At 34.5% G+C, this 27,774-nt stretch overlaps 1 protein-coding gene across 1 annotated transcript in view; it reads left to right on the forward strand.

Annotated features, from left to right (window-relative positions):
* Positions 1–27,634, forward strand: part of LOC136030088 (pleckstrin homology-like domain family B member 2) — a 116,703-nt gene extending 89,069 nt beyond the window's left edge. Inside the window, exons 10-14 of the mRNA XM_065708753.1 lie at positions 10,191–10,271; positions 13,027–13,250; positions 16,074–16,287; positions 21,480–21,740; positions 23,154–27,634. Coding sequence (XP_065564825.1) covers positions 10,191–10,271; positions 13,027–13,250; positions 16,074–16,287; positions 21,480–21,740; positions 23,154–23,330 — 957 coding nt within the window. The 3' untranslated portion in view covers positions 23,331–27,634. The remainder of the gene's footprint in view (positions 1–10,190; positions 10,272–13,026; positions 13,251–16,073; positions 16,288–21,479; positions 21,741–23,153) is intronic.
* The last annotated feature ends 140 nt before the right edge of the window (positions 27,635–27,774 follow it).

Consider the following 27,774-nt stretch of genomic DNA (forward strand, 5'->3'; position numbering starts at 1 on the left):
AGTTCATCAGTCATTGTAAACTTAAACATTAATAGATTTCTACGTGAACATATGTCTTATATATCTTGAATGACGTCACCGTCAAAGCAAAAATGACGACAACTAATTTCATGACGCAGAAACATGACGTCACCTGACAACTAATTTCATGACGTCAGTCAACACAGAAACATGACGTCACCTGATCCACAGACAGACAGACAGACAACTTATTTTTATATATATATAGATATATATATATATGTTTTTAACTACGTAAAACTTGCGAATATACAACATTCTTTGCTGTCCCATTGTCTCTGCATATAAATAGATTGTCAGGTTTACCGACTCTTGAACATGCATCATATAATGGTCCATGGGATAACAATCCGTATTCAGATCTATACCTCATGATTCTAATGATTGCCCTTGAGCTTTGTTGATGGTGATTGCTAATCGACCATTCCCTGTGTCGCCGTCGTCATTTATACATCCCCCTGTGCCCCCCGGCGTCCCCGTTATAGTTGTGTCCCTGTGTCCCGGTCGTCATTTATATTCCCTGTGTCCCGGTCGTCATTTGTGTCCCGGTGTCCCAGTCTGTGATTTCTCTTTGAGTGTCCCGGGCGTCATTTATATTCCTTGTGTCCCGGTGTCCCGGTCGTCATTTGTGTCCCGGTGTCCCGGTCTGTATATAAATTCGTTTTTGAATTGGTCTTTTTTTTTAGTTTTTAGTTTTTTACCTTTTTTTAGTTTTTTTAGTTATACCTCATGATTCTAATGATTGCCCTTGAGCTTTGTTGATGGTGATTGCTAATCGAACATTCCCTGTGTCCCCGTCGTCATTTATATATCCCCCTGTGCCCCCCGGCGTCCCCGTTGTAGTTGTGTCCCTGTGTCCCGGTCGTCATTTATATTCCCTGTTTCCCGGTCGTCATTTGTATCCCGGTGTCCCGGTCTGTATATACATTCGTTTTTGAAATGGTATATGATGAAATAAATTTTTATATTTTTCCCCTTTTTTTCTTTTTAGTTTTGTTTTTCTCCTTTATTTTTCTTTTTTTTTTTTTTTTTTTTTTTTTTTTTTAGTTTTTTAGCTTTTTTTTTTTTTTTTTTTAGTTTTTTAGCTTTTTTAGTTTTTTTATTAGTTTTTAGTTTTTTTTTCTTTTTAGTTTTTTTTGTAGTTTTTACCTTTTTTTAGTTTTTTTAGTTTTTTTTTACTTATGTCCTGGTCGTCATTTATACTCCCTGTGTCCCGGTTGTCATTTGTGTCCCGGTGCTTTGTTGATGGTGATTGCTAATCGAACATTCCTTGTGTCCCGGTCGCTTTCTCTTTGAGTGTCCCGGTCGTCATTTATATTCCCTATGTGCCGGTGTCCCGGTCTTCATTTGTGTCCCGATGTCCCGGTCTGTAATTTCTTCAGTCGAAAACATGACGTCAGTCGACACACAAACATGACGTCACTCGACAGACACACACACACGCACAAACACACAGACAACTTATTTTTATATATATAGATAGATGTGCCGGTGTCCTGGTCGTCATTTGTGTCCCGATGTCCCGGTCTGTAATTTCGTCTGTCGAAAACATGACGTCAGTCGACACACAAACATGACGTCACCCGACAGACACACACAGACAACTTATATATATATATATATATATATATATATATATATATATATATATATATATATATATACTAATTGTTGGCGCGAAGCGCCACCCCAACACCTAGTTGGTGGGGCGCTTCGCACCCCCCAAGCCCCCCCGCGCGCATAAGTCGTTACGCGCCATATTAGTTACGCGCCATTGTAGTTGTGTCCCTGTGTCCCACCTGTGAATAGAGATAGATATATATATATATATATATATATATATATATATATATATATATATATATATATATATATATATATATATATATATATATATATTTCTATCTATATAAAAATAAGTTGTCTGTCTGTGGATCTGTGGATCAGGTGACGTCATGTTTCTGTGTCGGCTGACGTCATGAAATTAGTTGTCGTCATTTTTGTTATGACGATGCTTAGTATATTGTAAAACACATTAATTTGGTTAATAATATACCATTTAAAACACCAAAATGAACATGCTGGAGTAGTCACTCGGTGAGAGAGGGTGTCAGAACGGAGAATGAAGGTCCCAGGTTCAAATCCTGGTTAGGCTAAAAAAGGTAAAAAACTAAAAACTAAAAAAAAAACTGAAAAAACTAAAAAAAGGCAAAAACTACAAAAAAACTAAAAACTAATAAAAAAAAAGCCGAAAAACTAAAAAAACTAAAGAAACTAAAAAAAGGAAAAAAACTTAAAAAACTAAAAAAAAACTAAAAAAAAAGAAAAAACTGAAAAATAGAAGAGAAAAAGAAAACTAATAAAATTAAGAATAAAAATAAAAAAAAATAAAAAAGATAAAAACTAAAAAAAAAGTAAAAAGAAAAAACGAAAAAAACTAAAAAAGCTAAAAAAAAGGTAAAAACCAATAAAATACTAAAAAGAAAAAAAGGTAAAAAACTAAAAAAAATTTCATCTAAAAAACTAAAAAAAACTAAAAAAGGTAAAAACTAAAAGAACTAAAAAAGAAAAAAAAAACTAAAAAAAGGAAAAAAACTGAAAAATAAAGGAGATAAAGAAAACTAAAAAAATATAAATAAAAATAAAAAAACTAAAAAGATAAAAACTTCAAAAAAAAACTAAAAAGAAAAAAGAAAAAAACTAAAAAACCTAAAAAAAGGTCAAAACCAATAAAAAAAACTAAAAGGAAAAAAAGGGAAAAAATTAAAAATTTATTTCATCATATACCAATTCAAAAACGAATGTATACCGGGATGACGACCGGGACACAGGGAATATAAATGACACAACTACAACAGGGACGCCGGGGGCACAGGGGGATATAAATGACGACCGGGACACAAGGAATATAAATGACGCCCGGGACGCTCAAAGAGAAATCACAGACTATGACACCGGGACACAAATGACGACCGGGACACAGGGAATATAAATGACGACCGGGACACAGGGGCATAACTACAAAGGGGACGCCGGGGTGCACAGGGGGATATATAAATGACGATGGCGACTCAGGGAATGGTCGATTAGCAATCACCATCAACAAAGCTCAAGGGCAATCATTAGAATCATGAGGTATAGATCTGAATACGGATTGTTTTCCCATGGACCATTATATGTTGCATGTTCAAGAGTCGGTAAACCTGACAATCTATTTATATGCACAGACAATGGGACAGCAAAGAATGTTGTATATTCGCAAGTTTTACGTAGTTAAAAACATATATATATATATATATATATATATATATATATATATATATATATATATATATATATATATATATATATAAATGCTTGCGCCACAGTTGCTGCGCAAACTCGGCAACACAAGTCCTTAAGAGGGAATCGGAAGTAATTACAACTGTTTCCCTGTTTTCTTATATTCTCTCGCGAAATTACTGTCCATGTCTGAATAACATCAGATGTTATTCGCACTGTTGTCCAGATTCTCTTTGTTCCAGTACATACGGACAGCTCTTAAATTTCTTACAATACAGAAGGATTGTCTAGACCAGGGCTTCTTAAACTTTTGTAATTCCCGACCCCATTTATGATTTCGAGTTTCTTAACGACCCCAACAAATATAAAAGAAAAATAAATTAACATTTTTTGATGATATATTTATTAGGCAACAATATACATATGCATATGAAAATATATAAATTTAGAATTTGGAACATATAAAAATCTAAAATTGAAATTTGCAGAAAATGTTGTAGAAATGTTTTTATTATAGTTTCAAAAACAAAAGTGGATTCTGACCGTCTTAATTCTCTCGAATATATGCAAGTAGTTGCGTGGTAAATATTAAATTAAAGTTTACGTTAAAAATTTAATGAGATGGGTGTGCCTGTTTTTTATTCCGTAACAAATCAAATCTTGGTGTAACTTTTGAAACTGCTGGACGTAAGATCTCTTCAACATTATTTTATCGCTGAACGATATTGGGATTTAATGTGTGCTAAAGCTGAGAAAGTAACTTCACATAAATATGTGGTGTTGAATGGCAGAAGTACATTCAACGCCATATTGGCGATTGTGGAAAATTCAGTTCTAGTTCCGATCCAGAATTCAGTCAAGGCCTTTTTTTTGGAATTGTAGTTTTAAGTTTGAGTCACACGAAAGCTCAGCAAATTCCTCTTGAGCTTTAAGTGGCCGATGATCAATCTCACTGAAGCCAATTCAAAAACGGCTTTTGAATCCAAACTATTTTTTTGCAAATCAACATTTAATATAAAATATGTCCGGAACTGTATTTCTAGCGCTTTTAAGTGATCTACAATAGTTTTTGCAATAAAAGTTTTACGATGAATTTTCTCAATTATAAAATTGTCGACACTGGAAAACATTTCGAACAAATTTTTTTCGACCCAACTTTTCCAAATGCTGATCTTTTTAATAAAACTTTCAATTTTATCGTTTGAAGTAAATATATAGCAATTTTTTCCTTGAAGAGACAATTTAAGATAATTTAACTTTGCAAAAATATCTCGCAAATAACACAGCTTGGATAGCCACAAGTCAAATTCACATTTTCGTTCAGTTAAAAATATTTCGATCTCGTCCTTTAATAACAATAATCTTTTTAAACTTTGACCTCTTGACAACCATCTTACTTTTGCATGTAATAACAAAGTTGTGTAGTTGGAATCCGTATCCTTACAGAGATTTGAAAATAAGCAACTGTTAAGGGCATGGCTCTTAATAAAATTTATGACCTTAACAGCATCCTGAAGCACATCGTTCAATTCTGGTGCTATTAATCAATTAAGAAGCGCCCATAGGATTTTATATGCCGGGACTGTAAGGTCCTGTCGGTCGCGAAAGGGTTAAACTGACTAATTCGGAATAACATGCACTTCGTTCACAATCATACAATGGCTAAATGAAAATAACACGAAATGTTTATATAGTTTCTTCGAAATAACCCTTAGAAATTTTGTTGATAATATTTATCAGGATTATTTCGGTTTTAAAACATTGACAAAAATAAATCGACATTTTTTATAAATTTCTATAACATCTTCTGATTCATAGTAAATTTATACAAGATATTATAATGATCGGAATAGAAATAAAGGTGTAAACAGTCTTTCCGACCCAGAAGATTTTATGATATATCTATCTACGGTGATTGTTATTTTTTCTTATAACAATAATTTTACAAGTTAAAAAACATTTTTTGTTAAATTCTATTTTTATCACTCGCGACCCCATAATTTTGCTACGCGACCCCAAATGGGGTCGCGACCCATAGTTTAAGAAGCCCTGGTCTAGGTAAATATCAAGGAAAGAAAGATAGACCTCATCTTGTTGTATTCAACACCTTTTCGTGGCATCTTGTTTTCAAGAGATAACTGTTCAGTTTTAAATTTTGTGAGACACGTGATCTTTGGAAAGAAATGAAAAAAGACAAGTTTTTTTTCAACTAAAAGTAAGGAGCTACATTAAACCTTAAAAAGAACAGAATTTATTCCATATATGAGGGTGGCTGCCCTTCCTCAAGCTCGCTCTTTATGCTAAAGTTTGACTTTTTCTCACAGTTCTTTACGAAAGACTGCTCGAACACAGGGGCATTTTAATTTGAATAAAATTTTTTTTTTTAACTTTAAGACTTTAGCGTAAAGAGCAAGGGTTGATGCAAGGGCCCCTCCCCCTCTCATATACGAAATAGTTTCGTTTTAAGTGTTAATGTTGCTCCTTACTTCCAGTTGAAAAAAAACTTGTTTTTTTTTAATTAATTTCTGACCGTTTTCAAATAATGCTTGAAAATTACTTTCCCTTTGCTGCTGTCAAATTCTCGTCGAAAAATTTCCTCTCCATGGAACATTGTCCATATCCCCAGGGACTTGGGGGTTTTGGGGGTGTTTCCCTTTTTTTGAAAATGAGGTAAATTATCTCTGGTTCGTTGGTTTTGATGGGTAACATTGAACTTAATTAATTGTATATATTTGAAGTCAGCATAAAAAGCCGGTTCGTTTGATGTATCTATTATAATTAAAAGTCCGGTTTTTAGAGTTTTGGTTGCTATATGGCCGAGTTGGTCCTTACTTTTCAGTTTATTACCACGAACTGTTTTACTTAGAGTTCTTTGACTTATAATAAAGGCGTCATATAATTTTATTTTTTCTTACTTTTTTGGGTGTAGGCCATAGATTTTTTTTTCTTCTCTTTTTTCCGTTCTTTTGTTAGACAACATTTCGGATTGGTTTTTAGAAGCACGGGACAAACTAGCCCGTCCTGGACAGGCAAGTCAGGTCATAGCAGAAGGCATCATTGACTAGGTCGCTGCTACTCCTTTTCGGAGCGTACACTGCGGAAATTGGTAAGTAGCTGAAACGGCCTCTAAATCCTATTATCGTAATTCATTTTTATTTCTGACCGCCAAAAAACGTTGATTTTATATTTCTTGGGCTCCCACGCTAGGAGCATTTGCGTGGATTTCAGTTGTAGCCTCGTAAATTCTAAGCACCAATGTTTAGTTTCCTTTTTTTATCAGGTGGCTTCAATACTTGTCGTGCCAGGTACCTCCCCAATCTGGTCCATATCGGCTACCCCAACCAGTAACCTCTTTGAGGCTCCATCTATAGCTTGGGAGCTCTAGATTTTTGCAGACCCTTAGACCTACCTAGCAAACCCGGAGGTAGGCGTGGAGCCCCTATATCTACTTGATGTTTGTTAGTTTATTTAGTTACTATTTTTCATTTTACAGTTTTTCGAAATCGGGAAAACGGAAAATGTATCTTGAAAGATTGTTAGTAAACATTGTTTTCTAAATACTGCAATAAAGAAAGTTCATATCAAACTAGGTATACTGATATAATTATTCTTTTATATTATTTTGGGAGGCCCAGGATGCATTAGGCGAACATTGATTTTGAGGGTTCTACATCGTTAAAGTGTCGGCTCTAATTGCCTGGCGGGTATCACACCTGACCAGGTCGTGGGGTTGAGTTCATCCTGAGGACAGGTTTACGCAAAAAACGTCCAGTGTTAATTCAAATATCGTTTCTCCGTCGCATTCTGCTAGAAGATAAGCTGAATACAAAAGTCTGTTATGTCATTTATTGCGTAGCAATAAATTAGTCGTTAAGTTGATCAAGTCAGATTAACGACCTTGTTTTCTGGGTCGTTGAAAGCTCTGGTTTTTCATCGCACGTGTTTTTATTAGAAATCAATGGATCTGTGGCTGTTTTGATAATGCTGCTAGCTGGTGATGAACTGTAATTTTTCACTCTGAACAATTTTGATGAGATTTCCTTTAGTTCTTTTCGCTACGTTCTATGAGATAGTTTGATTCTTTCTAGAAAATGGATTTTCAGGAGTTCTTTGTGTTGATGGATTCTCTTTGCAGGGGTAGTTTACCATCTAAGGTGTGTTTTTATCTATTCTTCATAGCAGTCAAATTCACAATCCCCCCCCCTCCAAAAATAGTCCCTATGTAAATGTCTTGATTCAAATACTTTCGGTAAGTTCTATGTCATGGTGTCAAAAGATAATTATAGTTAGTAGAAGTCTTAAGAGCAGTGTGGACCAGTATCACCTGCAAGAATTTGGGGTTGAAATATACGAGTTTAATGAACTACATGGTGTCTGTGGGCCGCAGATCGTGTATATACACAAACTTAAAACTTTTCCTTATTTTACGAAAGTTTTAGAGTCAGGAAAATATTATTTTTATTTTCCTGATTTGACATCATCTTCAGTGACTACATCAGTTTTATGTTCGATTCTTACTGTAATTTTTGGCTTATATCATCCAAAGCCGTCATTTGCTGTTGGTTCGTTCTTTTTTAGTTTCTAGACTTTTGTTATATTTATACTGATTTGGACTCTGTATACTCTTTGTTGGATGTATTCCCGCTCTTACTATAAAAAGAGGAGGCAGAGGAGATCCCTGATGTATAATGTTACTTTTTTGTAATTTGTTGTAGTTTTGAACAAGACCTAGCCAATGATGTTTCTTCCCCTTCAAAAAAAGGAATGTCAAGTGTTTTTGAGCCTAGGGCTAGTAAATTATTTTAGGATAATTTCCTCAAGTTTCGGTTTGTTCATACAACTGTTTGCATATCTATAACACATTCTTATGGATTTAGATGGCTAGGCAATCGTAAATAATAATTAATTTAGGCTGAAAATATTGAATGTAAGTTTTGATTCTTATCGGTGCCGTCAAACCTTGACATTCGACTTCTTCAGATAATTATTGTGTTTCAGTCTTATTTTATTGCTGCTCAAGCCAATTTTGATTTTGAATACTAATCGAATGTTGTCTTACCAACGGCATATAAATGGTGTTTAGTTTTGGGAAAGTGGGTGACGTTGAGGGGTAATTCCCCTCCCCTTAGATTGTGAAAATACTTATTTTTGTATCTTAACGAAAATTGAAAAAATCGTGAACTCCCCCTTTCCTACATTTTTGTGAATTTGCCGCCCCTGCATGATGATATTTGAGCTGAAAGATAAGTAGACCTGCATGTTTCTCAAGCAAGAAAGGCTAATAAGAGCTACGTTTTTTGTGATTCTCTCATTTATATGACTTACCAAGCATCACCTCAACCGCGCAGCCAAATGGAGAACTTATCATAACAATTCACCAAAAATAGTGAGGGGAAGCCACGGGGAAACTCGACCAAGAGAATGGGTCAGCGCGGTGACCATAGTCACCCCGCTGTGATCAAAAGGTCAGTAAAAGAGTTTTTAATTGCCCCCGCAGTGTACCAACAGAAAGACCGAGATTAAGACCCGACCCATGTGCAATCCAAAGTTTGGTTATACAGTGCCAGATTGTTCCATAATAATGCTCACATTGGTTAAATAGTTCCAAAGCATAAAAAAAAATTGTTGCAATTTTAGCAAAATACTTATACAAAACATCATTCCATGAAAAGATAATAATAATTCCGCAGGTAATATCTTAAGGAAGGAATATATACTGTTAATTGGTGATTTTGATGGTAAATGATGGAGTTTTAAACGTATTCAACAAAATCAGGGGACAATAACTCAGATAAGAATGGACTAGGGCAAAATATACCGATCTCATTGCATGAAAAGGTAGAATAAATATGCCGCAGTATTCCAGCATTCCTTCCCAACTTCATCCGCAATTTAGCAGTGTGTTCCTTCCAACTCATATTCTGATCAACTAGCACACCTGAATATCTCATAGCCGATGCATGCTCTGAATAAGTTGATTCACCAATGGGCAGTTTACTAAGTTCAGTTAGTGACTTGCCAGTACGAGAGTACTGGCCAGACACTGGCCAGTCATGTACTTACTTGGTTTTTGACATATCAACAGATAATTTATTTTCACTAAACTAAGTTTCTATCCTCTCGAAAGCTGCCAACATATCCTTCTTAAGCGACATTTTCTCAGCACCGCACACTGTGCAGGCCCTGTCGTCAGCGAATAGGACGTTTAGCCCGAGATCTTCCAGCACCCTGATGTCGTCAACATAAATAAGAAAGAGTAGAGGTCCAAGTATTGACCCTTGAGGAACGCCGACTCGGCAGGTCCGCGTGTATCATAATTTTCCAGTTTACGAAGCAAAATTGCATGACAAATCGAACGCTTTTTTATATCGATAAATATCTTTTTTATCCGAACTTCTTTTTTATCCTAAGTGTCGTGTGAAAGATTTGTTTCATTTTCTATTTAAATACAAGGAGTTATATAAAATAGAGGATGAATGTTTGGGAGTAAGAAAGGTTGGTATCATTTCTTACTAGAGCGAAGGTATATGGGGTAAAGCATTTACTTAGGTTTGGTGAAAAAAATAATAACAGAAATACACATATATAGATGGGAGTCCAAGTATTTTCAGAAAACCCGCAGCTTGTTGAGACTGATTTATTTCGATTGCTTTTATTTAGTTAATGTTTTCACTATGACCCCTAGCCTTTTTGCAAATAAATATTCATATCGTTAAAATCCTGATTTGTCTGATGGTCTTGAAACCAAAGTCTATTCATGCAAAGTTTATTTGATCTCAGTATATGCTTTCTCTGTATGACAAAACGTTTTCGGCCTCTGTTGTCTTCCTTTTTTGTAATATAGCTTTCCATCTTATTGCTATAATTTCTTTTTCTTTTGCTTTAAGGAGCGCATGCAATTGGCAGCTTTGGAAAGCTCTCAAAGGTCAAGCAGTGAACGTAGTCAAGAATGCTCTGACAGCGATGACGTAAGTTTCCTAACAAGTATCTTTTGTTTCGATTTATGTTGACAATTTAATGTCCACATTCTTAAGATCATTGCAAGCAATTGTAAAATTCATCTCTTTCTTTTTTCTCCCTCGTTTATACGCTATTTACTCAGTAAAAACTCCTATGAAACTTCAGCGTAAACTGATGCATCAAAAGAATAAACGTAAAAAGACAAATAAAATAAGCAAATTTTTCTTTTTGTTTCACATTAAAATAGTAAATTAATACGCTTGACTGTTCAGCTATCTAAAACTCAAAAACATTAAATACTATCCCAACTTTATTCGGGTTTTGGCAAGACGGTGTCAGCTCAACAGAAGGCTCACAATGCCCATTTGGCTGTTTAGAATTGACATGTTTTCTATTGCACAAGACTTCCTGGTTTTGAGCACAAATGCCTTAAGGTGTCACTTTCTGTTCCTAAAAGTATAAGGAGTCTGTATAAAAGAAACGATTGAAATATGCCATGTAAAACGACTAGTAAAGTCTATATAAAACGAGGGACTTAAACTTCATTTGAATTAATATGGTTTCCTGGTACCTCATCCATTTATGTACAGTATTGAATAGCTGCACGCCACTTTCAAGTGTGTGTTTTTGGTGGGAGGGGGGCAGTAATTCACACCTTGTGGGGTGATAAACCTGAAGCGTTAAAAGTGCATTTTTAAGTCAAAATTTCCGTGAGAGGTCGTTCTTATCGATTTGAATAATGGGGCAATCAACCTTCCATTATCTGAAGAAGTATGTTTAAACTAATTGTTTATGATGGTTACCGATGGGAATATTCTCTATTCTGGGGGAAATTTTTGGGTGTAAAGTGGAAGGTTACATTCATATGGTTACCTTTATTGAGAGGAAGGCCGAGTATATTCCCTAAAATGAAAATGTGATAAAAAAAAACCTTACCCCTAGAAAATCGGAAAAATCCGACCTGAAAATTTACTTTTGGTATTTACGGTCCCCTCTATTGGCACGGAGTGAATGTATTGGCCCAAACTTCGCACTTTCCTATCTCCAGCATCCCACTCTTTACGCTCCATCTGACTTTCAAACGGTTCTTATTGAAGAAATTTCAGTAAACATTGACTCGGTTATGGTAACCAAAACTCCAAAAAGAGAAGTTTTTATTACAATCAGAAGAACACAGGTATCAAGATAATTCTAAATATGTAGGAAAAGTTGTATAATGCAACAAAAAAAGGAAGAAAGAACTTTCAACACGGGAAGGGTGATATTGATAAAAAATTATACTATGAAATTGAGCATGTGCAAGTCCCCTTTTTCAAGAGAGCAATAACTCCCCTATTAATGCAGTAATGTTGGGTTTAAATTTTCTCTGAAAGAAGTTATCAGCATAAAAACTTCACATATTTTTTGGAAAAGGGGAAAATGCTCTCAAAAAAGAGATTTGATCTTGATAAAAAACTACGCTACGATATGTTACGTGCCGAGAACAATAGAGAGGAGGCTCCAAGCTCTTATCTACTACAGTATGAAACTTCTTACATTTCGAAAATTATGGGCAAAGGTTACGTTTTTTTTTACTAGGGTTGATCGTATGAAAACGATCAACCGTTGATGTTGTAATATCGGGAGAGGGCTCTTTCAAATAGGAATTAAGTTAAAAGAATGATATATCTAGCGATTTTTTTTTGAGGACCATCATTACTAAATCAGACTTCATAGAAAGTTTGAGAGCCCTTCCTTTGTTAAAAAAAAATCGCGTCGCAGAAAAATGTTAATTTATGCCATTTTGTGCTGCAGAACAATAAAGTTGGGCGAAATGGGGCAAAAATGCTTTTGAGCGACCGTTCTGAGATAACCAATCGGCTTAGAACTATTAATAAGGTCACATAATGACTCCCTATTGTCAGAGGAAATACAGTTACCCCCTGGCGCTTCGGGTCTTCAAATGTATTCAGCCCATGCAAAATGAACGGTTATTAGATAACGAACGGTAACCGTTTATTCAGTAACACTAACGGCTATACAGTATTATATTGTTGTGCAACAGCTATTGGGAGAAGGTCTTTGGTTTTTTATAGGGTGAGCAGGGGGGATAAATACTTCAGAAGCGAAATTGTAAACCCATAATATTGCAACTTTTTATGAAAGGTCCTTTAGTACATACATAGTAGGGAGTTTACACCCTCTACCTCAGAAACAAATCAAGAGAAAAGACAGGATTGCCCCAGGAAACTACTACCCTATGGGCCTTTCTGTTGAAAACCAGCTTTGTCATGACACCCGTTCCACCTATGAATTTACATATACCTCTTGAATATTTTGCATGCCAAAAGTAACAAGCTTTTATGCTTTTGGGTAAAAATTTTCTCCCTGCTTTGAATTTGATTATGCCCCCTAAACAGTCACTCCAGTTATTACAGTACGTCTAAATGTAGTACATTGTTTATGGTACCTTATTGTTAGCCGATGAATAATTTTGCAGTGGGATTTGATAAAAAATCACATAGCAAAAAACTTCAGCTATAAGTCAGACAAGAACTTTCAGCTCTTACAGTGTTCAATTCAATGTTCAGTGTTTCAATTCAATGTTCAATTCAGTGTTTAATGTTCATTGTTACAGTGTAGAGCCACAAAATGAACCCTTAAATAGCAGACGCAAACTCTTATCCTCCTTTTATTCTTATCTTAAAATTCATTTCAGCTGAAGTGTGTTATTAAAAGAAGTTTAATTTGAAATAATATTCACTTCTTTTCTGTTATTTATAGCGACTCAGCGTTGATTCAAGGTTCTTGCAACGATCTTTTAGCCCTATTTTGAAGGAGCTTGATAACTTAGAGATGGCAGCACAAAATGTCCTACTAGACCCTAGTCCCGCGACTTCTCAAGTGTTTGAAGAAGTTTTGAATAGGACACAAAAGGATTCAAATGACAAACACGATCCCAGTTTAGAAAATTCAAGCCAATCAAGTAGCAATGAACTCCTCAAAAGGTAATACTGGAGTTTGTTCCTCTCTTCTAGTCCCGTTAATTATGTTTCCTCGATATAAATTGATCGATCCGTCTCCGAATTGGGTGGGAGGATGAGATGAGTAGATTGGGATGGAGGAAAAGCATGCGTAGCTGTGTTGGCCTCAGTCGGCTTGGTTCTGCATTGAGTTGTTAGTATTAGTAGTAATATCCCTATACTTTGGTGGTTTAGAGTTTTCATACCTGAGTTAAGTCGATACACCTGTGCTTATTGTAAAAGGTAATCTGTTCCTTTTCAGGCATGCGCACACCAATTATTGCAATATTCTAGCAGTTACTCGTTTACTGCTGCATGACTGCAGTCATTACTGCGTATGTATATGACTGCTGAATAGCAGACATTCAGCGTAAAACTGTAGGCTGAAAATTGGATAAACGCCACAGATAATACCGTTCATATTAAAAGTAAAACTCTTGCAGGTTTGACTGTTTCCACGTCGGTTTTTCATCATCTGTTTTTTAAGCTTTCTCTTAACTGGATTTAGCGCTTTTTTACTGGTAGTTTCTATGAGAATAATATTAAATACTAGAGTAGTTGCAGAACTCCCTGCAAGGCTCGGTAGAAACTTGCTTGGGTAAATTATGTTTATTACCTCGGATGTCAGTAAAGTCTTTTGGGATTACATGAGTGAATTTGTGTGCGTTTTTTTTTTTTTTTTCAAGTGTGCAAACTAGAAATTTTTATTAGTTTAGTCCAATTTCTTCCTTAAAAGAATAGACAGGGGTCGTTTAGAAATGGGCCCTTCATGATTAACAAAAGAACGATGTGGATAATTTCGTAATAATGAAAACTCCGTTCACCTGTTAAAAATATTTCATGAACTACAACTTACTAGCGGCAAATCAAACCCTATCATACCAATAGCAAAAAGTTGACCAAAACCTTGTCTTGGAAGGAGATAAAATGATTAAACATTTGGAATCTTTTGGGAATCTATTTCATTACGACAATGAGCCATTGTCTTTTCAGTTTTTTTTTGTAACTGAATTTATATTAGGCCGCGAAATTATTGTCAAAGATGGATTTCTATTGTTAGGGTATGCAATCAAACAGTTCGTGGTAACGAACTGTAGTAAGGAGCGACCCGGCTCAATAGTAAACAAAACTCTAAAAAATGGAACTTTGATACCAATAGTTACGTCAAAAGAATCGCATTTTAATGCTGATTTTAAGTATATAAGTTTCATCAAGATTAGTTTTACCCATCAAAAGTTACGAGCCTGAGAAAATTTACCTCATTTTCGAAAATTGGGGGAAACACCCCCTAAAGGTCATACAATCTTAACGAAATCACACCATCAGATTCAGCGTATTAGAGAACATTATTGTAGAAGTTTCAAGCTCTTATCTATAAAAATGTGGAATTTCGCATTTTTCACCAGAATGCAGATTACGGATGCGTGTTTATTTGTTTGTTTGTTTTTTTCCCAGGGGTGATCGTATCGACCCAGGGGTCCTAGAATCTTGCGAGAGGGCTCATTCTAACGAAAATGAAAAGTTCTAGTGCCCTTTTTAAGTGACCAAAAAAATTGGAGGGCACCTAGGCCCCCTCCCACGCCAATTATTTTCCCAAAGTCACCGGATCAAAATTCTGAGATGGCCATTTTATTCAGCGTAGTCGAAAAACCTTATAACTATGTCTTTGGGGGCGACTTACTCCCCCTCAGTCCCCGTGGGAGGGGCTACAAGTTACAAACTTTGACCAGTGCTTACATATAGTAATGGTTATTTGGAAGTGTACAGACGTTTTCAGGGGGATTTTTAGGTTGGGGTGGGGGGTTGAGAAGAGGGAGATATGTTGGAGGAACTTTCCTTGGAGGAATTTGTCGGGGGGGGGAGAGAATTTTAAGGAAGGGGGCGCAGGATTTTCTAGCATTATTTAAAAAAAAACAATGAAAAAATAAATATGAAAAAGTTTTTTCAACTGAAAGTAAGGAGAAGCATTAAAACTTAAAAACGAACAGAAATTATTACGCATATGATGGGCTCACCTCCTCCTAATAACCCGCTCTTTACGCTAAAGTATTTTTAGTAATTTCAACTATTTATTCTACGGCTTTTGTGATTCAGGGGTCATTCTTAAGGAATTGGGACAAAATTTAAGCTTTAGTGTAAAGAGCGAGGTACTGACGAGGGGGTGAACCTCCTCATATACGTAATAAAAACATGAGAATACAAAAGTTCGTTACGTAAGCTAATTTGTAAGTTACGTATATCTTTTACTAATAAAAACATTCGTAAAAAATTAAAAGTTCTAGTTGCCTTTTTAAGTAACCAAGAAATCGGAGGGCAACTAGGCCTCCTCCCCCGCTCTTTTTTTCTCAAAATCATTCGATCAAAACTCTGAGAAAGCCATTTAGCCAAAAAAATAAATATGCAAATTTCGTTTTAATTATTTATCTGCGGAGAGCCAAAATCAAAACATGCATTGATTCAAAAAGGTTCAGAAATTAAATATTAAAACAAGTTTTTTTTTAAAACTGAAAGTAAGGAGCGACATTAAAACTTAAAACGAATAGAAATTACTTCGTATATGAAAGGGGCTGCTTCCTCATCAACGCCCCCCTCTTTACGCTAAAGTTTTTTTACTGTTTTAAGAGGTAGAGGTAAGAGGTTAAAATTATAAGAGTTATAATTTTGTAGATAGATATTTTTATTGATAAAGGCGACCAAGTAGGCTGTTTTTTTTCATCTTTTTTTTCATCTATTAATAGAATATTCAAAGGCTGAACGTATGCAATTTGTAGTCGGTATGTAACATGTAGACATACCATTATTTTTCAGCGATAAAAAGGATGTACGGCCAACATCACTTTCAATTGCAAGCTTTGAAAATTCCTGTCCAAGCCCATCATTAGAGTCTCCGAGCAGCAGTTTCAAGGATACGTCAGAAGATTCGTCAAGCGATGGAAGGATTATATATAACGTACCTTATTCAAATCAAGGACTCAAAAAGAGACCAGACAGGAACGGAAATGCCAGCCGACTTCTTTCTAAAGTAAATTTTTGAAGTACTAATTCTCCCCCTGGCCAAACAAAAGAATGTCTTAAATTAGTTAAATTAATGTAGTTATTTGTATATGCACGTGGTTTAACCAAAATAGATCGTAAATATCGAGTAAGTTGCAAAGGAACGTGCTAATTGCGATCAAACTTCCGTTAAGAATATTATTTAAAGATCGAACCTTTTAAGTTAGATTTTCACTCATAACCAAATTTTTTTTTGAAATCTTAGTGTATAATATTTATATTTTTACCTTGTGCACATTATATTTTACACCTGCAAAGGTTGAACCAAAGATTCGCCACCAAGACAAGCTTCAGGCCTACAAGACACACATCATAACACTATCACCATCGAAATGATTAATTACTAACTTTGTATAGGGCAAGGATTGACTTTTACCATAAACCTTACCAGCCATAGACCTCTTAATGAATCCTTTCAGACTGGTATTTATTCTTTAAAATATTAAAGTTTCGTTCATAAATCTATGAATAGTCCCCTGTTAAACTCATACAAACTTAGTTATACACATGGATGTGTAGAAAAATAAACATGGGACAAGGCTATGATAATTTTCCCGAAGTTAAGCAGATCGTAGTAATGACAGAAAAATGGGAAGAAATTGTGTTTGAATACCAATTCCGATGCTTGATTAGCTCGACTACCTTCAGCCTAAGGGCGCTTGACTAGTGTTTTTATTTTTGTGAAGTCTATTCAGATGCGGCAGATCCTTTTTAATATATATTTTCTTTCATGCATTAAAAATGTTCTTTCTGAGGTGGCAAATCATTTAAGACTGAATCATAGATTAATAAGATCAGAAGAAAACTTAAAGCACGAAACATACTTAAGTCACGTCTTTCATATGTTTTTTTTTCGTAAAAAAATTGAAACCGTTTTTCTTCTTCTCGAAACAATTTAAGAAATGAATGTTTTCGTTTTTGCCAATTTTAAATGTAACTTCTTTGACTTTTGAACCTAAAAAAGGCATGTAAAAAACCACAATGCAAGTAAAAAGTCTAAGTGGCTGCGAAAACATGTTGTCGCTAATGCCATTAAAAAATGATATAGAAAAAAATAGCAATGACTCACAAGTTTCAAACAAATATAAACAAACACCCAACCGAGATAACAAAGTATAGGTGACGCAGAAGTGCGGATGTCTTAGTATCCAAAGGCATGTGAATCACCAGAACGATTTGATATTAACATACTGACATTTCTGAAAAGAACTTTATCCGTTCTGTTCCATAAATTGTCATTTTATACGGGGTTTTTGAGAAGGCGAAAATGTTATATGCTAATTCAAATATTCTTGTAAAAATTTCTAGAATTTGATGGATTATTTATCTTCCTTTATTGCAGTTTTGTTGAATATTAATTTTGGTTCTTGTAGTTGGTTAAGTTGGTTAATTTTGGTTCTTGTAGGGGGCTGCCGATTTCAACTACAAGTTGGAATTTTATTTTACTTATTTCCCTCAAATTTGAGGAATATATAAATTTCACAAATGAAATTACAAAAGAAAAATTCAACAAACGAAACAAAGCATTAATGTAGAACAGGCTTAATCAGTTAGCTGAATAAAATACGTAAGAAACACACAAAAACAAAATCAAACACTATTTTAATTCTGAACAAGGAAAAGGTTTGTGAGAGTTTTATTAGAAATCAAAATATTGCATGGGTGACAGGTGAGAATCAATAAAGTAATTGAAGCTTTTCGAGAACGTCTTAATTATAAACTATTTTTCGAACGGTATAGACAAGCTTGTTTGTAATTTATTTCGGTTATTTTGCTTTTTCTTAGATAATTACAACTGGAAATTGTGAAAATTTATAATTGAAAATTTAGAACTTATAATATGCATTATATTGAATGTCGGCGATTGTAAAGAATTGCAAACTTAGTTATACACATGGATATGTAGAATAATCAACTTGGGACAAGGCTATGATAATTTTCCCGAAGTTAAGCAGATCGTAGTAATGACAGAAAAATGGGGAGAAATTGTGTTTGAATAGCAATTCGGATGCTTGATTAGCTCGACTACCTTCAGCCTAAGGGCGCTTGACTAGTGTTTTTATTTTTGTGAAGTCTATTCAGATGCGGCAGATCCTTTTTAATATATATCTTCTTTCATGCATTAAAAATGTTCTTTCTGAGATGGAGAACATTTATTCCGGTTATTTTGCTTTTTCTTAGATAATTACAACTGGAAATTGTGAAAATTTATAATTGAAAATTTAGAACTTATAATATGCTATTGAATGTCGGCGATTGTAAAGAATCATATGTTGTGACTGAAATAAGATCGAGTTAATCACCTATAATTAGTTCGTGCATTGGAAATAAGAATGCCTTATTTTTATTTCATGGCTTTGCGAAAAACGTATTCTGAACATGAAAAACAAAAATTTCAGGTATTCTAAAGCCTTTTTTATGCAGCAACGAAGATTAGCTGACAAACTAGAAAGTATATTGACTAAGTGTATACTCTTATAAAATAAATTAGACATTCTTGGAAACTTTTAATATTACTTTTAACTTTAAAAATAACAGTGGTGTTTTAATTTTGAAGCAATAACGAATGTAGTTGAGTTTATGTTTAATCCCCAGAGTTATTTGGTTATATTTTTATTGTCTCTATAGTGTATTTGTGTGTTTTGCTCGTACGATATAATAGCGCCCTTTGGTTCCGTAGATTCTATTCTTTAGTCGTGGTAGAGGTAGCAAGTACTAAAAATCGAAAAAATTTCGAGGTTTATTGGCTGCCTCCCCCCCCCCCTACACCTGCGTTCGTGTTGGTTGAGATGGTAGAAATCGAACAGTTGCGAGCAATCTGACATCATCTGTCTAAAGGAGAAAGAAACTATTAAAGTTTGAAATTTCGATAGTTCTTTTTTTGTAATAGCCTATTACTAAGAACTTAGAGTTTTGTTTCTCGTTCTATTCTCCGGTTACTAATGATTTGTATCTGATATTTTCCTATTGAAATAGCTCTGACTGTCGAACTGCACCAAAGCTTAAAACGATGTGAAGTTGTATATAAGATTCACAGATTTACAGGCTGTATTTGAAGTTTGACTGATGTACTAATAGCTGACGAAAGTATATCTAACATTATGCTTTACATACTGTCTAAGGCCAGCCTGATTATTCAGCATGGTTAGGGTGGTATTTTAGTTCGCTTTAGCTGTGTAAATTCGGGCTTTAAGATGTGATTTTCAAGGAATAATTTCATCCCAATATGTATCATGTTATTTTCGTGATTCTCTCCCAATAATCGAAAGGGAAATATAAAGAAGGCTGAATAATACAAGCCAAAGATGTAATAAGGCATTGCGTGAAAAGTGTCTCGAGTTATCATATATTATGGATATTACAGATATGCTTAGACGTAAGCCCTCAATATATGGTATCGAGTTAACTTCCCCTCAAGCACCTTACCTCCTCTCACCTTAGTAAGGTCGAAGATAATGTTACAAGTGATCATCCAAGTGTGTATGAAATTTCATTAATTTCGAGGGGGGTCTTATACTGGTCTCACTGCGAGCCCCCCTAATCAGAGTTTGCATGAACCAGCTATCAGTTGACACCTGGTTGAATAGAAGGAAACTTAATGACGATGACAAATTTCCTGCCCTCTTTGCCAACCACATCTTTGATCATCCTTCATATGACATCTTCTTTGAGGGAATAAGACTTGTGGCTCCTGTTTCCCAAGATACCAAGCGAAATCCTGCCCCAACAAAGTCATAATGGAAAGTAGTTACGATGACGACTTCTGAAACGTCTCATCACGTTGAATTGATGCAGGCTTCTTTGGTTTTTGGGTTTATTTTATTAGTAGCTTAGCTTTGGTTTATTTTCATCTTTCTGTTTGGTGCACATTTTCGAATTTAACAAGCCTGAAGATGAAATGACAACAGATACTGTCGATATTATTGCCTGAAAATCTCATGTTGGCTTAAAGCCTGAATTTCCATGGCTAAAGTGAATTTAAACACCGTTTTCATTATTATTTTCTGCTCCAACTGTTTACTAATATCTATCAAAAGTATGTTTAATTGAGTGTAGGTTTTTTTTTGTGTGTGTGTGTTTAATGCTGGTCGTAAATTAAAACGTATTGACTAAAGCCAGGCCAGAGAAGTGGCCCCAAAGAAGGTAATTTTACTGTCTGACAAGGCTGTTAGATTTAATTCCCACGACCAAGGACCCCCTTCCCTTTCCCCATTCAGGATCTGGAGAATGGGGTCTTCTTCTAGTTTTGAATAAAGACCCAACGAGTTCCTTATCATCTCTGCGAGAAGAGAAATAATAGTCCTGTAATATTATGATTCTGTAAGGTTTGTTTTGAAGAATTCATTTAAAAAGAATTTGCAAGTATAATTAGACATTTTGAGCAAGAATATAGAAGCTTTAGATGCTCTTGTATAAAACTAAAAACGCTAGGTTGGCTTTAAAATTCAATTGAAATACGATTTTGGAACAGAAAACATAAAGTACTGTGTTTAAATTTTGAATTGGAAAATTAATGTCATATATGTCGCGTATCTGACATCTATATTATCCTAGTTCTGATTAATACATTCTATCTAATGGGGTTTAGTAAGCCAGAGTCCATTTTCTGATTAATTATAATACGCTGATGCATTCACCTGTTATTTTAACACTGTTGATGTTTATGATGTAAAGGAAAAGTAGGTACTCAGATTTTTTCTATCCTGTTGTATCTGAGAGTGCATATATAGTGTAATGGGGGTGGGAGGATGCCGTAGGAAAAGATTTAAGTAAAATGTGAACTTCTTGGGAGGGTGTACAGAGGGGGGCTTTAATAGGTTAGTATGGAGGAAGAGTGTGCGTAGCTGTGTTGGCAACAGACCCCTTGGTGTTGCAGTGAGTGTTTAGTGGTAGTAGTAGTATCTGGCATTTTAGAATTAAGACAAAAAATAATCAACTCGCCTAAGTTTTTTGATCCTTTTTTTTACCCCTGTCTTCAACCTATTTTCAGTTAATCTAGTTCCTATTTTATAAATGTATGGAGGTGTTTTGTTATGATTTTGTCAAATCGTTTTTCGTAAATGTTGTAGATAAAGTAAGATACATTGCAATCCATTCCATTAGTCAAAAGACAATTTTTTAGTCGTTCTTGACCTAAACTTTTGGTTTTATCTTTTTTAGCAAAGACCCTTGACTCGCTACCTTCCTATTCGGAACGATGAATTCGATCTTAGAGCCCATATCGAATCGGCTGGACATCAGCTAGAGCTGTGCACTCATATAACCGTCACATCCACTTCTGCAAGGGGTTATCTGTTTAAGTGTGGTCAGCGGATAAGAAAATGGCAGAAGAGATGGTTTGTCTTCGACAGAGAGAGTCGAACTTTTTCTTATTATGCGGATAAGAGTGAGCACCGGCTCAGAACAAGCGTTGGATTTCAGGTTATTATCTTATTTGCTTATTTTTCCTTCTGTTATCTTGGCCCTTCTATCTTTGCGCCATTGTTTATGAAGGTGACACGACAAGGACGTAGTAACGTAGTTGTTTTCCACTAACTGTAAGAAAAAAGGCTTCGAATTTTGTAATGGAGAGACAACCTTGTACCGTGCTACAAATCCAATTGAACGGCCTCCCTGAGGAGATTGTTCAAATATATCTGTTGATTGCTTAAAGTGAAGGTTAAAATGATGTATCAAACCTAACATAAGCCAAGTATAGGACTAGTTGTACGCTGTGAATTTTAGTGCATGTTGCCGCGAATTATTCTATTAAAAACGAAACACGAGTTTTCTGATTTTTTTTTCTATGCTAACACTCGTGTAAGAAAAAATATTGATGGGTTTTTTCTTCTTCTTTTTGTTAGTATTCAGGTAGCTATGGTCAACTGTATCCATTGCTTTGAACAATGAGTTGTCTTTTTTCATTTGTGGAGTTGGCTCCTCTTTTCATTCAGTTGCGCCAACCCCTATATTGAGTTTAATTTGCTTAAGAAGTGGGGATAATTAAACTGTCCAAAAAGAGGGAATTTAGAATATTACAAAGAACCAAAGATCCTCTGAGGTTCCAAAGAACCTCAGAGAATCAGAATATTACAGGATCATTATATTCAAAAAAGGAAGAAGATCCAATTCTCCAGATCTTGAATGGGGGAAGGAAAATGGGTCCTTGGTCATGGGAATTAAATTTAACAGCATTGTCAGACAGTGAAACTGTCCAAACCCTGATAAACATGCATTATATTTTGAATTTGAACTGCAATAGTTTCTCACGTTACCGTTCTGCTCTCTGTCTAAAGTGTTGGTCAGTCATAAGATCCACAAATTTCAGAACATTGTCCATAAAACTCGGTTATTTTGTGGCACCTATTACAGAATGTTTGGGGTTCTTATAAAACAGAATAGCGTGATTTTCCTTCTCCACAAAAAGAAAAAGCAACCTGTTTCCTGACAGTATATTATCCATTTCGTGAACCCCCCCCAAAAAAAAAAAATTGTAGCTATCATTTTTACTTCTTTATTCTGTAATACTCTCTCTCTCTCTCTCTCTCTCTCTCTCTCTCTCTCTCTCTCTCTCTCTCTCTCTCTCTCTCTCTCTCTCCTCTCTCTCTCTCTCTCCTCTCTCTCTCTCTCTCTCTCTCTCTCTCTCTCTTTTTTTTTTGTCATGACGCTGGAATTTTTGCGTCGAACGTAGGTCGATCGTGAGCTGTATGTTTGCTCGTACGTTCTGTAATCATACTCGAGCAATTCCTAAAAGAAATTGAACCTTCTAAGTTCATATTTTAGAACAGTGGATATTAATTTAAAAAGTAATGAAACAATGTACTCATTTATTGGAATTTATTATGTCTTTTTCAGGCTGTTGAAGAGGTTTATGTGGATCATCTGAACTCTTCAAAATCAGCCCAACCTAAGTTGACTTTCTGTGTGAAGACTCAACCCAGACTTTTCAATCTAATGGCACCCAGTGCTGAGTCTATGAGAATCTGGGTAGATGTAATATTTACTGGTGCTGAAGCCTATGGTGAATACTAGCTGGTTCTAATCAATACAAAAGTGATTTGTGTAGCCTATTCCTTTGGAAATGTGCTTTAAGGGATGTATAAAGATATTATCTTGAATCCTACTAGGGATTCTTTTTGGCGTATTATATTAGCCAGAAGTTTTATTGAAGAAAAATGACGTAACAATTTATAAGTTTATTAAGAATTCCTCTGTTATCTTTTTCTATGATGATCCTGTTAATCTCCTGCTTATTTTCTAGAAGGTTGTTTTCTATATTGCCATTTAGCTTTTATCCTGTCTATACTGCTCTTTATCTACTGCCTCTTTATCAAGTTTCTCTTATGCCCTTTTCTCTTACTTTAAACGGAACTTCGGCTCTTATCTTCTTTTTTTATTTCAATTGGTCGTATAAACTTGTTTCAATATTAGACTCTAGAACTGAAACTTTAAACATATTTACTAAATACATTGCTTGGATTTTATTATTATCTAATGGTTCCCTACGATCGGTAGCTTTTTTTCTTTTTTTTTTTTTAATGTTTTTAATTCACTACTTGATATGGCACAGTTGATACAGTCCATAATGGCACATGAATTTGACATGCCTATAGAGCTAATACATTTTTAAGAAACTTAATTAAATTCCTGGAACCGTGGTTTGTCATCTAACTGATTATCGTTTCATTATTTTATTATTATTTTTTTTTACGCTTGCTTTTACTTACTATAATCTGATTATTCAATCAAAAGTAATGTCATTAGCGCGAAAGAAACACAACTAAATGTTGGCTGCTGTAACCAAAAAAATGGCTGGTCTTTAAATGGAAGTAATAGAAAATCAGAGACAAATAATGATTGACTTAGAGGGTGTAGCGAACCAAGTCCAGAAGTTTTATTTATGGATTAGTTTCCAAAGTTTATTAGCTAAAACGGTGTTGCTTATGCTTGTTTGTTATTTCTTTTCTAATAAACATTTAAATAATTAATATAATTAATTTCTAATTAATATAATCAATTTCTAATTAATAATTTCTAATTCTAATTGTCTGGGTTGTATTGGCTAATTCATACCTGCAGGGGGGAGGGAACAGTTACCTGTAGGAACAGTTATGTAAGGAAAGCAAAATAAAAAGCACTGAATCTTCTCAAATAGCGCTAAAATTGGTCTTTGATTAGTTCATATAGTGAATACTACGAGTATCCACTCTGATAAAATGTGCACAGTCTTAAAGTTTTTTTAGTAAAAAAATAGGGAAGGCAAGGTCGTATCTAGGGGGAGGGAGTACGGGGTTTGACCCCCTCCCCCTGTAAATTTTGTCCCACTTGTAATAACGTGATGCATATAACGATATGCATATAAGCATATTTCTGACGCGTTTTTAAAGGTTTTTTTGCCAACTTTGGCATTTAGTTTATATTTATACTAAAACAGAAATGGGAAGTCTTAATTCCTTGTTGTTTTAGTATATTTTTCTTAGCTATTTCCTAATGGCTATCATATTTCTTATTTCGAAATGGTCTGGAAAGTATTTGTTACGCTTGTAAAACTATATTTGAAAGTAAGTGATCCAGTTTTGATCACAGCATATGAATTTATAAAAAATTTTACGTTGTTAGAATACTATGACCTCTAGGTTAATTGATTTTTGTCCTTGAATAAACTCAATTGCGTTGTTGGAATTGTTTTGGCCATATACCTGTTACTAGATTGATATGCCAAAATATCCTTTGCGCTAAATTTTCTTTTTATCTTTTTTGAAAATATTTGCAATTAGAGACTGAATGACTTGAATATGAAAAATAGCAGGTACATAATGAAAATAAAATGATTAATAAATAAATCATCAGCAATATCAACTCTGTAAAATTCGGTAAAGAATGTTCACGGTAAATAATGTAAAATTCGGTAATCAGTTCAATGTAAAATCACGGTAAACAATTCGGTAAACAATTCGGTAAACAATGTAAAATTCGGTAAAGAATGATTCGTAAAGAAGTAAAATTCAGTTTAAGAGTGTTCACTCTTAAACTGCCTGTCCAAAATAAAATAGATATTGAGTGATATTTTTTAGCAGTTGCAGTCCGAACTTTCTAATTCAAAAGAAAGTATTGGAGCATATGGTCCTTCAAAAAAGGAGCGATCAAAAAGATATATAGTATTTTCCCTGGCGTGACAATCACTTGAGCTAGGTAGATAGCTATGAAAAGTCTCTCTAACTCTATACGTAAGAATTGCACAAACTGTATTTAGATCTTAGAGAGCCAAAATCCAATGAACTCTTTCTTCCTACCAACTTTTCGTGTTAGCTCTTTCACATATTTTACACGTTTTATGGAAGAGGCACAACTCTAAAAATGAAGCACTGGTTCAAGAGACGGAAGAGCTGTTTTCCATAATATAATAAATGATTTCATTTTGAATCAGTTCAGTTCTGTTGGTGTCAATTAGAGGGAAATGACCGTGTAACTCCCTGGGCTTGTAGAATAACTTTTTGGGATATTTTCACTGAAAAATTTCTTTTTTTATATTTTCGTTGACAAAGTTGAAATAACGACAAATTTTCGCAGATTGAAGCCTATTTAGTCTTGCAAAAAAAATTGAATGACAACATAGCGGAAATCTTTATTTTCTACTGGTTATCTCAAAATAAACTTCAATAGTCTTTTTTGTTTAATAAATTTTTTTAATGTCTTAATTTAATCATGAAATATGATATATTACGGCATTTTTGCTGACATGCAGGTTGCTTGGATTGTAATTAAGTGTTCTTGGACTGTAATTAAGTGTTCTAGTGTTCTTAATTGGATTGTAATTAAGTGTTCTTACTACCCCCTAGCAAAAAATGCTAATTAGGGCTTATGATTGTTTCTCCTACTGAAATAATCAGAATATTTGTATCAGGGGGGTCAATTGATTGGAATTAGGGGGAGGGGCAAAAATATTTTTTTTCAAAATAGGGGAATGGCAAAAAACAACAACGATAGTGCCAAAAAAGTTACTTTTTCAATCAAAATGCCAGAATAAGGTTTATTTCCAAATATGGGGGAGGGGGAAAAAATCTTGGTGGAACAATCCCTCTCCAATAGAGACCACTGGCTTATATTCGTGTGTGAATTTCATAACGTTTATTGAGACAATAGATTGTGCGTTCAATTTGAGATCATGTCTATAGTCCGTTTTTCAGACTTATCTCTTTCAATGGAGAAACGCCACTTCTTTTGCAAGAAACAAATTAAATATCAATTGCGAATATCAAATATTTCGATTTGTCACTACAGTTGGGATATTTTACTTAACCTCAAAGCTAAAATAATTATTTAAATTTTCCCAAATATGCTACAATCTGATTAATGGGAGACATTTGCATTGCCAATGTATTAAAATAAATAAATAGGGAAAGACTGTGATTTTTTACCCAAAGTGCTACTGAACTAGGTTCCTTTGTGCCATGTGATGAGCTGTTTGAAACTCTTGCGAAAACCTAATCTTTGACTTTCCTTCCTCTGTTGGTCAAACTATCCAAATACAGCGCTAGTTGTTGGTCTTATCTGTGTTTTCTCGACAAAATAGTGTAGATCAAACAAGGCTTATGTTTGTTCTAAAAATAGAAATTCCATATGCGATAATTCAGTTTTGGATTCATGCCCGTTCTAATAAAGATTAAGTTTCTTTATCCAAATCTTATAGTATTAATGAAGCGAACACATTTAATTTAATGCCAAAATTTTACATTTAACGCCAAAAAAGAAGAGAAACAGTACAACATCTTGACATCAACAGTCGTTAAGCCCCTGAAAGTGTTTTTGGTCAAAATCAACAAACAATTCCGGATTAAAATGTACAAATTACCAAAAAGGGGTATAAAAACTCAGACTAAAAATATAGCTTGTATTATTCCAGAATTTATCTAGTTCAAATCCTAGCCCTGCAATAATCCAACCATTTAAAGGAAAGACTGGAACTATAATACTTTTCTTCTTCTTTGTTACCTGTCTAATTACAAAAACCGTACGCCGCATAACTAGCAATTGAAACACTGTACATATGTTGCTAATTTCAATGTTTACTGCGAACATGCCTATCGGTCCCTCACTTTATTCGTAAGATGTATCACCTTTTGTTTACTTTGAATTGTGTATGAAATTGTGCTAATTAATTGTACAACTCTGGCTTTAGCCAAAATGTGAATTTTTATTAATTATCATTATCTGGTTTTCTGTCTATTAAACAATGTTTTTTTTATGGACTTCAAGTGAAACATAGAAAAATAGTACAAGTTACTGCATAGTGTATTTATATGTCTATTTTTTAAATATAACTCGGTCTATTTGCAGCTTTTGACTGATTTTTACGTCTCAAGAAAGGCTTTCATCAATCATTGAATTGCTCACCTTTTTACTGTCCTCTTAAGCCTGAGAAATGTCTTAACAAGCTGTAGCTTTTGAGAATGACGATTTTTCTGAAGTCTTCTGC

This window comes from Artemia franciscana, chromosome 8 (genome assembly GCF_032884065.1).
Source record: "Artemia franciscana chromosome 8, ASM3288406v1, whole genome shotgun sequence".
Classification (NCBI taxonomy): Eukaryota; Metazoa; Arthropoda; class Branchiopoda; order Anostraca; family Artemiidae; genus Artemia; species Artemia franciscana.